The sequence below is a fragment of the Macadamia integrifolia genome, chromosome 9 (genome assembly GCF_013358625.1).
Source record: "Macadamia integrifolia cultivar HAES 741 chromosome 9, SCU_Mint_v3, whole genome shotgun sequence".
Taxonomy (NCBI): domain Eukaryota; kingdom Viridiplantae; phylum Streptophyta; class Magnoliopsida; order Proteales; family Proteaceae; genus Macadamia; species Macadamia integrifolia.
This window is the reverse complement of record NC_056565.1, coordinates 21852560-21867523: the sequence shown is the minus strand read 5'-3', so window position 1 is coordinate 21867523 and position 14964 is coordinate 21852560. Positions and strand designations below refer to the sequence as shown.

General features: G+C 41.0%; 1 protein-coding gene across 1 annotated transcript in view; it reads left to right on the top strand.

Annotated features, from left to right (window-relative positions):
• The window catches only part of LOC122088993 (putative ion channel POLLUX-like 2), a 38482-nt gene that overhangs the window by 17105 nt on the left and 6413 nt on the right, over nucleotides 1-14964 (top strand). The window contains 7 exon segments of the mRNA XM_042658399.1: nucleotides 1382-1420; nucleotides 1422-1458; nucleotides 1540-1687; nucleotides 1938-2014; nucleotides 2106-2186; nucleotides 5748-5942; nucleotides 6035-6148. Of these exon segments, the coding sequence (XP_042514333.1) occupies nucleotides 1382-1420; nucleotides 1422-1458; nucleotides 1540-1687; nucleotides 1938-2014; nucleotides 2106-2186; nucleotides 5748-5942; nucleotides 6035-6148 (691 nt within the window).

Sequence of the window (14964 nt, the reverse complement as noted above, 5' to 3'; positions counted from 1 at the left end):
TACATATTTGTCTTTGTTTGCCTAGTTAAGAACCTACGGGTGATTCTTGTTCCTTTTTTTTTTTGGTTTTGTTTGAAATGATCGTTATGTTAACTTCAATCACAGTTGAAATGTAGCACAGGTTCCATTCTTGTAAACTGCTTGGGTGCCTGCCTACTGACTGTGAAACAAGAAAAAAACTTTTATCATTTTGATGATTACTTTTTGTTGTAATATGGCTATAAGGGTAAATCTGTCCATAGGGGCATTAGAGTACTTGTACCTGTATGTCACTTATAATAAATAAAGTGGGGCTGTCACTTTGACAAACCAAGCATTCCTCTAAATTAAACATGTTATCAGAGCTGAGATCCGCATCGGGATCCCAGCACTAGCCTCTCTCTCTCTCTCTCTCACACACACACACACACACACCTCACAGCCACTCTCAGTGAGCCCTTCCTAGGCCACCGAGGGTCTTCTCCCTCCTCTTTGGTCTCTCAAATCTTACCTGCTAGATGTTCTGAGAGAACCCTTATGCTTTTATTGACTTTCTCAAGGTTTTATCCCTTGGTTGATTTCTTGCCAGGGTTTTGTGGACCCTCCATCGATTTTTGCGAGGGTTCATTAATGGTCATCAATTCCTTCAATGTATCATCCCTACTTTGGTTATGATTCGAAATCTACCATGCTTGACTGGCCAGAGCCTCAACAACTTGTGATTGGTGGTAGTAACAATAAAAGAAAATTCTTTTAGGGTTATGGGCTCTGATACCAAGTTGAATACCAGAATTATGGGAGAATAATTTGGCTTGTCTAGAATGGCAGAGGCCGTCTTTATTTATAGATGGGAGAAGGGATTACAAATAGGGAATGTTAGGCAAGGATAATTCACAATCCTAGTCCTAACATACACACAGAATCTAGACACATTAACAATTCTAGGTCTGAAACTAGCACAGCTGTTATGATCACATGGTTTTGATCTGGATGACCCATAAGTGGGGGAGTTGATAATGTATGCTTTTATTTTGAATGATTAATTTTTCACTGGAATATAGGTAGGAGGATTTCAAAAGAAAGCCTATAGGCATAAAGATACCGCTATAAACATTGCTTCAGTCATTTATTCAGCATTGACACCCCCCCCCCCCCAAAAAAAAAAAGAAAAGAAAAATAAATATTTGAATGGTTACAAGTTAAATGGGACCATGATATCTGTACAAGTTAATCAGTTTTCATACTTTTTGTGGACCTAGTATGTGACCTTGTATCATCTTTACCAGTTCTTGATTATGTTACAGCTCTCAACTTATGACCATTGTCTTGTCTCTTTTCACAGGGAACATTTTATAGTTTTCCTTTTGAAATTAATTTCTTTGAGTCTTGAACAATTGATCAGGTATGAAGTTGATACAGATGCATTTCTCTCTATATTAACTCCTTCCAAAAATCGGTTGTGTTCCCACAATTGTTGAGGTATGTTAATTCTGGATTCTTTCAATTAAAACAAAAACATTTCTTCATTCCTCATGTGCATATGTAAAAATCTGGATGCAGGTATCAGATTCTAGCACGTGTGAACTTTTGAAATCTGTTTCAGGGTTGAAGGTGCAGCCAGTTGAAAATGTTGCATCGAAATTGTTTGTTCAGTGCTCCCGACAGAAGGGCCTCATAAAGATCTACAGGCATTTGCTTAATTATCAGAGTACTTTCCCTATTGCACTTCAGATATGATTAGTGTTATACTTGACTACTATCTTGATGGATACGCATCAAAATGTCAAAATAGCCATCATTTACTGAATTAGAACTTTCACATGAGTTGATCCATTACTGTCAATGAAAATGTTGCAAACTATAGGTTTCTTATAGATTTCATTTCACGGTCAAATTAAGAGTCAATTGTTTTACCATCATTACTGTCTCTACTCACTATTGAATGTGTTCTGTTACAGAAGATGTATTTAACCTTTGCGGCTTCCCCAACCTATCAGGACTAGAGTATAAAAGGATAAGGCGTGGATTCCAAGAGGTGAAACTCTGCTCCATTCATAGCTATTATGTGTGGAAAGACTTTTTTTTTTTTGGTTCCGATTTTCCTCTCTATATCTATGTCCTTGCAGGTAGTTGTTTGTGGTCTTTATCGGAATGGGAAGATAAACTTCCACCCCAATGACAATGAAATGCTGAAGGAAACTGATAAGGTCTGATTTCCAATCTTCTCGAAGTGTGTGAATTGCATGTAGAGATCCGCAGGGGCTTATAGTTTAATTGCTTGAAACATACCACTCATAATGGTGATACTGTCAGTTCGAGCCCTACTAATCCTACCACCCCTAAAGTACAGCGCCACACTGTAGATCTCAATGACATGACATGAGAAAGTCGTTACTTGTTGGAACAGTAATTCGAACAAAGGCCCACCTCCACTGTTCTTTCTCCTCCAACCCACAACCTTCTAGATGCCTATACCTAGCCTAAAGCTAGGGCCCTCAAAACATATCAAACAGGAGTTTCAGTCAGAATCACTCTACTATGTCGTTGATCTATTGATTTCATTCATTGACAAAAACAAGGTGGCTTTATTTCTTTCAAGCCACACTAGAAGGGAGGGATAACAACCTCTTTTAAGGCAGCGGCTAGGGTTATTTGGGTCTTTGACTTTGACTGCCATAGAGTAAGAACAGTCGCTAGTCCCACCCCTGCCAAAAAAGGAAAAATAATTTCTTTTGTATTTTCAAGGAGATTTCGGGCCAAGAATGATCTCGACTCCCACACCGTTGGATAGTACTTGGAAAGACATTTCCGTTGATATATTGCGCTTCATAATCGGACGAACGGTTTGCCACATCGACTCCTGAGGTTTGACAGCACTGGTTGAACCTTGATGGCTTTGCCAACAATGCTATCAGGCTTAACCGCTCTGAGAATGACACCGTCAGCCACCTTGGTAGATCTGTCAACCCTAACGGCTCTGCTGGCGGTGCCGTTAGCCCCGAAATCTTAAAAATTCCCAAAAACCTTAGAAATTCCAAAAGTCCTAAAAAATCCCCAAAAAACCTTGTCAAGTCCCAAAAACCCCAAGAGATGGCCTGAAGGAGTCTAAAGCAAACCAAGCCTTCCAAAGGAGATAGAAGGAGAAGGATCCTCCAACACTGAGCCGAGAGACAGCCATAGTAAATTTTATGGTGCTTTTAGTACATAGAAGAAATACATAATATAGCCATGCATACAGTATAGGATAATTTATGGGAGAATATTCGACATACAAGCATCTAGTAGAAAGATAGGTTCAACTATGCAGGGTGGTTGCCTAACACCTTTCCATCTCTATAACCTGAGTCACCTGACACAAACCAGAATCTCTGACTAGACAATATATGGAATCAATATGGGCCCCGTCCCCAAACATGGATTGGGCTCACCATCTGGGTCCTAGGCCCTTACCCTAGGTGGTGACTCCTCATCAATCATGCTTTCCCCATCCCTCTCTTCGCCAATTGCAAATAACCAATGTCCCGGAGACACCAAGAAGGGGTGCGAGCAACCTCCTTCCCCAAAGGGGACGGGAGGTCAGTTGTACCTACAGAAGGTGTTAGGCACCCACCTTGCCCGGTAAAGTGGTCTTTTTAGTAGATGCTTGAATTTCAAATATTCTCCCAGATTTAACATTTTAAACCACATGCACGAATTTCTTATTATTGAGATAGTCCCACATTGGATGTGGGTGACTCGACGATCATGTATAAGAGCCATAAGAGGCCACCCCATTTAAATCCAATTGGTTTTAAGATGGAAGCTTAAACATGGTATCAGAGCGGGTACGTTGGGCCTCCGTACGAAGACAGAGCCATAAGAGGTCTGCACGTAAGGGGGAGTATTGAGATAGTCCCACATCGGATGTGGGTGACTCGACGATCATGTATAAGAGCCACAAGTGGCCACCCCACTTAAAGCCAATTGGTTTTAAGAGGGAAGCTTTAACAGTTATGTTGGGTCATTGACTACTGTACACTAAAGCATATGAAAGAAATTAAATATTTTCTATTATTGGTGAAGCCTGGTCTCGGGTTAACCCGGGAAGTACTAATGAATAATGATTCTTACCCATCGCCTGAAATTTGGAGAGTTATACTATACTGAATTGATAGGGGATGAAGGAATTATAATTGAGTTCAACCTTAGATGAGGATCGAAAAGGGAGGCCCCCTTCATTTGGGGAACTTGCTACCTTCTTGTCTCTCCTTCGAAAGACTCGACTTCTTAGGGCTTCTTTGGACCGCCTTAGGACTCATCATCCTTGGAACATGGGTTCCAAGGCAAAAGAGGGGTTTTCAAGGAAAGGGGGAGTGCCTTGGGAAGAGGGGAGTGTGTTGGGATATGTGGAGGGTCCTCTATTTATAGGAGGACCCAAAGGAGGGGCAAAAGTGCCATCTTTGGGTAAAAAAGGGGCCAGAATCAGAATCTGGCACTCGGTGCGTCGCTAGCACTATCACAGAGACGCCAGCGGCTTTCCAGCTTGGAAAAATTTTGGGGCTCGCCACAGTCCGCTTGGTTGTCCGATTTTAGCTTATAATATATTGATGGGAAGGTCTTTCTGTGTACTATCCAATGATGTGGGAATCAAGCTTGTTCTTGACTCAGAAATTTGCTGACAATGCGAAGAAAGTGATAATGCCATTTTGGTAGTGGGGAGGGGTTGGCGATCTTTCTTGCACCTTTTCGGCGCCATTGGCCAATATCGGTTGAAGTGGTGATTTTTGTCATGCCAATACCAGATCTCTTATGTTGGAATTTTATTAGGGGTTTAGTGAGGGGTATTATGGTCTTGTAGCACGTGCCGAGTCTTCCTTGAGAGAGACTGCGAAGTTCGTCTGTGCTATGTGTTCATCATCATCGGGGTTTGACAAAATTGAGTGTCTACAGGGGTCAGCATTGGATGGAGGCAGACACCCACGAGAGGGGAGGGGTTCACAGAGGAGGCGCTCATGTTGAGGAGGGTTTCATGGGGGGAAGCAGTATCGAAATGGTCAATGTAGTTATACTGCATTTTGACCCTATCGATGACTGACATGGTCGAGGAGGGTTTCACAGAGGAGGCACCCACGGGAGGGGACGGGTTCACGATGGGGTCCACATGGTGGGAGGAATATTTGTGTCTAGTTGTGAAGTAATCAGATTTCACCTTGATATTGTCACTTCTCTGAGATGGTTCAAACTACAAAATTACATACTAACTACTTGGAGTAAGATGTGGGTTTAAATTTTGAAACCTAATATTAATGGAAGATATTACTGTCACTGGCCTTCATGAGCCTGTACTGCACGTTATGGGGTTTGCCAATTGGGAGATATTGCTGTGCTAGAGTGGAGAGACTCAGTGTCTCCAATGGACACAAGTGTAATTTTTGTCAATTTGTAATATGGAATTTGAATTCGTTGATGTCAATAGTATTCAGTGCATCATCATTATCAGGTCATTTGTTTTTTCAGTGACTATGTTTGTTTGATGGTAACCATTAAAGGCTAAGTATCTGTGGTAGATGTTTACTAATTAGGATCTGTTATTGTAAATGTGGACTGCATTTCTACGAATTTGGAAAATATTAGATGGGTAGCAATAGCACATTAAATTAAGGTGTTTTCATTCCTTGTTAGATTTATGTATTTGCTTCCTAACTTGGTCACATTTTTAAATTAAGGTGTTGTCATTCCTTGTTAGATTTATGTATTTGCTTCCTAACTTGTCACATTTTTAAATTAAGGTGTTATTCATTGGACCTGTTGATGGGAAAAGAAAAACACTGGCTATATTCTCGGATACTATCAAAGAAGAACATCACATTTCTCGACTAGCAGAAGTTCCAGAAAATAATGGTGAATCTACTGATCATGGCATTGACTTAGAAAAGGTACGGCTTGAGAATATTCTACGGCGTCCTTCTAAAGCAGGTTCCAAGGTATGATTTTGATCGGGGATAATCATCTTATGCCGGTAGAATTGAGAAGAATTTTTGGCATGCTGAAAATGAAGTTTTCATCTTCTATGCAGGCTTCTGGTTGGAGCCTAGGACCAAAAGAATGCATACTAATGCTCGGATGGCGCCAAGATGTTAATGAAATGATTCATGAATATGATAATTATCTTGGACCTGGAAGTATAGTGGTACGGTGTATCTATTTGGAAATTACTGTGAAAACTGGTTTTTTTTTTTGCACTATAAAGGAATCACTTAATTAATTTCTTCTTCTTAATTGATTCTTCTTATGTATTGGATATGACTTCTAAAATTTATCCAACGAAGATGCACTACATGGAGTACCTCCTCCGGCATAAATTATTAAATTTCATATCATTAAAATCTCTGGACAACAAGGAACAATATATATTTGGAAATGTAGTTGAGTTGAGGACATTGAGACAAGTCACCAGAAAGAGTAGGAAGAAATTTGTGCAAATCGGTAAAATTATATCTATTCATCATGTAGAAGGGATTGTATATAGAAAAAGAATGGACCTAAACGTGGTAGGTATACACAAGGAAAGAAAATACTGCATATAATATATATACACTTTATGCCCCTTTGCCATCACCTTCCCAGTTTGTGGGTCCTGAATCACAGTCATGAGAAGAAAAGTTAATGATATAACCCTCATCAACCAATTGACCAATGGAAATTGGGCTAGTAGTAAGCTTAGGAACAAGAAAAGCGTTGGTCAACTGAAGGGGATGAGAACAGGAAGTAGATAGGGACAGATTATTAGCACTAATGATATCTACCTATCACCATTGGCAGTAAGAATCTGTCCACCAACAAGGTAAGGTTTAGGAACAAACAGTAGAAGAAAAATCACCAATTATATGATTAGAAGCACCAGAGTCAAGAATCCACAGAGGACTAGAAGGAGAACAAAAGAAAGAAGCCTTACCAGACAAGCCAATAGCAGAAAATCCAGAAGAGATAGCAGTGGTCACGGTGCTTTGGATTAATTTCCTAATTTCATGTGACAAACCAGCAGAAACAGTGGTTTCCTAGAACCAAGCGAAGGCACAGAGGATAGTGTCTCAGAAGCCTGATAAGTCCTTGGTTGAAAGGTTCACTGACCAGAGGTAAAGGTTCTCAAGGTTCCACTTTACAGTGATGTGGCCATCTTTTGTTCTTCTTGCAGTGAGAAGCGGTATAATCTGTACCCTTGCATTCATAAAATTGAACATGTGAAAAGTCACAAGATGAGGTCTTAGATCTGGTCTTATTGGCAAAGAACACATCATCCTCCTTCTGTTCAAGTGCAGTCTGAGTAATAAGTTGGAGTCTCTTCCCGAAGCAACTCCCCAAGAACCAAATCCATATCAGGTAGGGGTACCCTATTGAGAATGTTAGCTCGAACAACCTCATAGTCAGCACCCAATTTCATGAGAAAATGCATACCTTTTCTCTCAGCTTGTGTCTTCTGTAAAGTGCTAATGCAACAATTAGGTAAACTGGTTCCCATGAGCCTGCTCATGCTTGTTCCATAAATTGAAAAGCCAGCATAATTTCCCGGATGCACTTCTCTCCTGACCATATGAAATTAAATCATTTTCAACTTAAAATTTCCTGGCTAACTTTTTTTTTAATGAATAAAAAATCCATTACCAAAGGAAAAGAGGGGGAGGGGGGATGGAAAGAACAAACAAAGCAGAAACAAATTACAGGGACCTGCCTTGAATTTCCTAGCTAACTTTAATTGTTGATAAACCCATTCAAGATATAACTGCTTTTCCCGAGTCATAGAAAAACCATACATAGGAATACCAATATGAGTATTAATAGTCCTAAGAATTCAAGTAATAATCTTGGCACTATCAACCTTCCATTTAGCCAAAGCAGCTGACTTGGAAAGATCAGTAACAGATGGTTGGGAAGTTGAAATATGTGAATGGAGAGGAACAATGAGATGTGAGATGAGGAAGAAGGTGGAGAAGTAGAAGAGGGAGAAGAGAGAGAATCGATGGATGTTGGAATAGTGCATTGTGAGAGATAACCTCACCTACACCAATATATCCTTCACTAATATATTTACAAGGTATTACACAAACCTCCCTAAGGAGGGAAATTACACATACCTCCCTAAGGAGGAAAAGGAAAATAAAACATAATGAGATAAATTATAATACTGCCCTTAGACTAACATAACTGATATCTCTAACACTCCCCCTCAAGCTGGAGAATAAATATCATGCATTCCCAGCTTGGACAGCAGAGAACTGAACTGATGATGAATAAGACCTTTTGTGAAGATATCAGCCAGCTGATTTTTAGTCCTCACAAAAGGTGTGCATATGTAACCGGTGTCAATCTTCTCCTTAATGAAGTGTCTGTCCACCTCTATGTGCTTTGTCCTGTCATGCTGCACAGGATTGTGGGCTATACTTATGGCAGCCTTGTATAAAGCCTCATAGGTGCCTCAGTATCAATACCCAATTCTTGGACAAGCCTTCTCAACCAGAGAAGCTCACACACTCCATGATCCATAGCTCTAAATTCTACCTCTGCACTAGACCGAGCCACCACAGATTGCTTCTTGCTTCGCTATGTCACTAGGTTTCTACCTACAAATGTGTAATAACCTGATGTAGATTTCCTATCAGAAACTGAGCCAGCCCAATCTGCATCAGTGAAGCCTTCTATCCTCATGTGGTTATGCTTGGCAAAAAGTAGTCCTTTTTCGGGAGAGGACTTCAAGTACCGGATGATGTGGTAAACCGCATCCAAGTGCCCACTCTTGGGAGCATGCATAAACTAACTCACCACCCCCATTGCATAAGTAATGTCTGGACGAGTCAAGGACAAATAAATAAGCTTCCCAACTAGTCTTTGATATTTTCCCGCATCAACAAGTGAAGGGCCAGCATCTTCCCCCAGCTTATGATTCTGCTCAATAGGAGAACTTACAGGCTTACAGCCCAACATTCCTGTTTCTTTCAAGAGGTCTAGAATAAACTTCCTCTGGCATATATTTATGCTCTTCTTGGATCTAGACACTTCAATCCTTAAGAAATACTTTAAGGACCCTAGATCCTTAATCTCAAACTGTTGGGCTAAGTAGTTCTAGATTGACTATCTCAGTTTTGTCATCTCCACTCCAGTTACCACAATGTTATCAACATAGACAATCAAAGTTGTGATGGTGCCATTACCACACTTAGTGAACAGAGTGTGGTTAGCCTGACTTTGGGAATAGCCATTCTTCAAGATGGCCTGTCTGAACCTTTCAAACCAGGCCTTTGGGAATTGTTTAAGACCATACAAAGTATTCTTGAGAAGACATACCTTTTCTGCAGCTGAAGGGAACTTGAATCTAGGAGGAGTTTGCATATACACTTCCTCTTCTAAGTCACCGTGTAGGAAGGCATTCTTCACATCTAATTGATGCAATGGCCAATCCTTATTTGCTGCCAAAGATAAAAGGACCCTTATCGTGTTATGCTTAGCTATAGGAGCAAATGTCTCCTGATAGTCAATCCCATACACTTGGTTGTATTCTTTTGTCACCAGCCTTGCTTTGTACCTCTCAATAGTACCATCTGACCAGTACTTGATTGTGTAGACCCACTTGCATTCAACTGGAGTTCTCCCCCTGGAAGGTCAACCAACTTCCAGGTACAATTTTTTCAAGGGCTATCATTTCCTCAGTCATTACTTGCTTCCACTTTGGGTCAGACATAGCTTCAAAAACATTCTTGGGAATAGAAGCAGATGAGAGAGCAATAGTAAATACAACACTTGCAGGGGATAGAGAGTCATTTGAGACAAACTGGGCTATAGGATTAGTACAAACTCTCTTTCCCTTCCTAATAGCAATAGGAAGATCTAACTCTGATGTGGAAGGAAGGATATTACCTGACTGAGGAGGGTGGATCTCAGGAGTTGGATTCAAAGAGGACTCTTGGCAGGTCTTCTTGTTCCTCCTTGTGTACACAATGGTCTCCTTATCATTACCTGAACATAAACCACCTCTTGAATGATCACCAACATCAATAATATCCACCTCTTTATGTTTCCTAATGTCAAGCATAAAAGGAGAGATAAGCAATAGGGATAGAAAAGGGATTTCATCAGTAGCCTTTTCACCTCCATTATGCTCTCCCTGAAAAGGATGCTGGGGAGAGGCAAAAAAAGGAGCAGACGCAGGGAAGGTGACATCTTTAGAGAGAAGCCTTCGTTTGGAAGAAGGATGATAGCATTTGTATCCCTTAGTAGTGGAGGAGTAGCCAAGAAAGATACATTTAAGTGCCTTGGGGTCTAGTTTAGTCCAAGAAGACTTATTAACATGGACATAACAAATACACCCAAACACTTTAGGTGGAAGAAAGAAAGAAAATGACTGAGGAGACAAGATGTCTAAGGGAGTTTTGGAGCCAAGGAGTGGTGTTGGCATACGGTTGACCAAAAAAGCAGCAGTAATAAGAGCATTAGACCAAAAAGTTTTAGGAACATACATGCCAAAGAGAAGACTCCTACTGACCTCCAACAGATGGCGGTTTTTTCTCTCAGCTACCCCATTTTGTTGGGGTGTGTCAACACAAGCTAAATGATGGATAATTCCATAGTTAGTAAAAAAGTCTTGAAGACCACCATACATATACTCCCTCCCTTTGTCAGAATGAACAATTTTAATTTTGATGTCAAATTGTGTACATACCATATGATAAAAAATTTTAAAGGCATTATACACATCACGCTTGTGCTTCATCAGAATAGTCCAAGCAGCATGAGAAAAATCATCAACAAAAGAAACAAAGTACCGAAAGCCAAGTAAAGAAGTAGCAGTAGAAGGGCCCCAAACATCAGAGTGCACAATATGAAAAGGAACAGTCGATCTATTACCATGATAAGGATAACAGGAACGACAATGTTTAGCAAAAATACACGGTTCACAATAAAAGACATGGGAACTAGGAAAAGAAGTAAATAAATGAGGTAACTGTTTCCTCATAACAATAAAAGATGGATGCCCCAAATGTTGGTGCCACAGCATCACAGAATCCACAGAACTGCTATCAGTACGTCCATACACATAGGATTGAGTTGTAGCCAAAAAAGGTGATTGAGGTTCAAGTAGGTAGAGTTCTTTCTCCTCACGCCCACTACCAATAATCCTCTTCGTCACCAAGTCATGAAAGAGAAAATGAGAAGGAAAAAAAGTGACACAATAGTTTACGGATTTTGTCAGATGGCTTACAGATAAGAGATTACGGGTAAGGTCAGGAACGTGAAGAACAGAATCAAAAGAAATGGAAGAACAGGAATGCTACATTTACCAGAAATAAAGGAAAGGGAGCCATTGGCAACCCTGACCTTATCTCTACCGGAACAAATAGAGTATATATCATAATAATGAGATGTATCAGTCATATGTTCCGTAGCACCTGAATCAATAACCCAAGATGGAGCTGTGGAAGGAGCAGATGAGGAAACCTGCAAAGCAGAAGCTAAAGACTCTGGCACTATAAGGGAAGAAGATGATGAGCCTCCTAGTTGAGACATGACCCTACGGAATGCTGCAATATCCTCCCTAGTAAGGGAACTGTGCACTAGCTGTGGGTTAGGAGCAGACCCTATAGTAGCATGCTCAGTCTCAACACTGTGGGCTCTAGCTCCCCCACTATGGCCACCACGAGCACCACTAGAACTGCCACGAGGAGGTCGACCATGAAGAGCCCAACATCTATCTTTGGTGTGCTCAGACTTCCCAGAATGATCATAATGTCTATCCTCTCCACGAGGTGGGCCTTGGCCTCAGCCACCACCACGCCAATTTTTCTGAGAGCTAGTAGTAAGAGCGGACCGCTAAAGAGGAGGAGCATGTGCCATGGCCACCTGCCTAGTCTCCTCACTCTGCAAATAGCTACACACTTTATCAAGGGATGGAAGTGGAGACCGGCCCAATATTTGTATTCGGAACGGCTCATACTCGGGATTCAACCCACCAAGCAACAGAAGAACCCTCTCCTTCTCAAGTGTCTAGTAAACCTTAGCTTCATCCTCAGGATTGGACAGTTGGAGATCTCTATAGTGATCATACTCCACCGAGAGACTAATGACAGTGTTGTAGTACTCAGAAATGGTTTTATCTCTTTGCTTCATGCCAATAGCCTTCTGAAGTAATTGATAAACCTTGGCTGAATCACCCACATGGTCAAAGGTTTTAGTACCACTGTCCCAAATATCCTTGGTCGTTTATTTCCTCATAAACCTTCTTCCAATTTTAGGTTTCATGGAGAAAATCAGCCATGTCATAACAATGGAGTTTTCAGTCTCCCACTTTAGACATGTCGGGTCATCTGGTTGAGGAGCCTTAATGGAACCTGTAATATACCCTAGCTTTCCCCTCCTCTACAAGGAAAGCTTCACAGAATGAGCCCAATCCAAATAGTTGGTGGTGTCCAACTTCACAATAAAAATCTGAGTATGGGGGTTATCAAAAAATATAGGAGTAGGAGGGACATTACTTGATGTAGTGACTGAAACATCACCAAAGAGGGCTCCAAGGCCACTATCTTCAGACATATTGCAGGTAGAGGGTCACACACAAGGTTGGGAGTATAAACTGTACCCAAAAAATTGCTTTCCCTGAACCAGAAAAAAAAATCCAGCCACCAATCCAAGCATACACTTCAAAGGAATTCACAACATTTATCTCCTTCAAGGTGTAAGATCATAACATAGGAGCTAAATACCCCTAAACATCATACCTCACAAGCAAATGGCAATCGGAAGCATCATAAACAATTTTTAGGTGTAAAAACACAAAAAACAGGGCAGGTGGTACCCTATTTGGACTGATAACTTTGAGTTGTGGCTACCCAACTCATGGCGGCTTATAGCGAGACCAACAGGGCTGAAAGTACACCCTAGGGCGATCCAAATGGGCTTGGTTTCAGCTCTAAAGCTGACCAGATGAGAGAGGAATGAAAAAAACAATCCAGGGCTGGCGGTAACTTTATCTAGGCCTGGTTTCGGTTCTTGCAACCTGCAAGTGTCCCTTCCTTCAAAGAAAAACTCCCATTGGTGTCTCCATGGTCTCCTTGCATGCCTCCCTCAAGGTTTCTTCAATCTTCTTACATGAAAGACCCTTTCCTTGGAACCCCTTTGTAACCTAGGGCCAAAGAGGAGAAGATGGAAGAAGACAAGTAGTTCGACTCTCAAACCAACCTTACAATAACGAGCTTTGATACCAAGTTGAAATATGTGAATGGAGAGGAACAATGAGATGTGAGATGAGGAAGAAGATGGAGAAGTAGAAGAGGGAGAAGAGAGAGAATCGATGGATGTTGGAATAGTGTGTTGTGAGAGATAACCTCACCTACACCAATATATCCTTTACTAATATTTACAAGGTATTACACAAACCTCCCTAAGGAGAGTAATTACACATACCTCCCTAAGGAGGAAAAGGAAAATAAAACATAATGAGATAAATTACAATACTGCCCTTGGACTAACATAACTGATATCTCTAACATGGGATGCAGATCCATCGATATAACCCCACAAACTCTTGCCTTCTACTACAAACTGACATTGAGACCTCCAAATATTGTAGTTTGTGCCATCAAATTTAACAGAATATCTTAGATTTCTCCATTTTGAAGAACAAGCAATACCAGAATCAAATAAACGACAGTCAACAGAAGCTGCAGTTAACAAAAGGTGTAGTAACGGAGACTGTAGACAGGTGGCAGGTGACAGGTGACAGGTGACAAAATCATAATGAGTGATGGCTGACAAGTAACAAACACATTTTTCAACAGTTGACGGTTGAGGGCCGATAGACAGTGGACAGAGGCGATGGTTTATGGAAAAGGGCGACAACCAGTGGTTGTAGCATCAAGGGACAGGGGTTGATACAGGTTGCTAAGACACGGGTTTGAGTGAGGGGTTGATGGCAGATTTGAGCACAGGTCAGAAGGCAAGGGGTTGTTGGGGGTTTGAGCAAGGGGTTGGTGGTGGGTTTGCAGGTCAGAAGAGGCAAGAGGTTGACAGCAGGTTTTCAGGTCGGAAGGCAAGGGGTTGAGCAGAGGGTTGCACACAGGATAGAAGACAAGAGAGGGGGCTGAGATCTGAATTATCGCTGCCAGAGATGATCAGAATGCTTCGGAGATTCTGAAGATTGATTCTGATACCATGTAAATCATTAAAATTCGGCCTATATACAGGCATACAGCTAACAAGAGATTCATCATGTTGAAGGGATTATATATACAAAATAAGGGACCTAGACATGGTAGGTCTAAACTCGGAAATAGCTATAAAAGGAAATAAAGTATTACATAGAATATACACAGCTAACAATAAATAATCCCATCTTGCATCTTTATGGTGTGAAATACTAGAACATCCATTGACCAAGTGAACATATGAGTGGATTTGATGGGAAGTAGAGGGGATTCAAACGAATGTTCGGCCGCTTGGTTATGTACAAAAGGCCAGTACTCATGTTTCACATCATTGAGGACCCATCTACATTAATGAGGAGACAGACCTCGATAGAATTGGCAAGGCTGAACAAGTTCATTGTGGTGAAGCCCACGTGGTTGGGACAAAGCTTGGTAATGATGCATCTTTCCAATTATAATAAGCATGAAAGGTGGAGGTTCTGGCGTGGAGAAGGCTGAGATGGCTGGTGATTTATATTTCCCTCATCAAAGATATTTATTGGTCATTTGCATCTTTTGGGTTTTCCCCACCTAAACTGTGGCCCTTCACTGGGTTTTCATTATTTCATGGGATATGTAGTTTTATTTGGAATTTTCTTTCATTTGATTTTTTGCTGGAGGGCATGCATCATGGGAGCTTGATCTGGATTGCAATTGTCTGGAACCAATCTAGAACCGATTCCTCAATCCTTGTATGGACTTTTAGTATTAGGTGAATTTTCTGATTTAGAGAGATGTAGAAGCTTCATTTCCTATTACCTTTTTTTTTTTTTTTTTT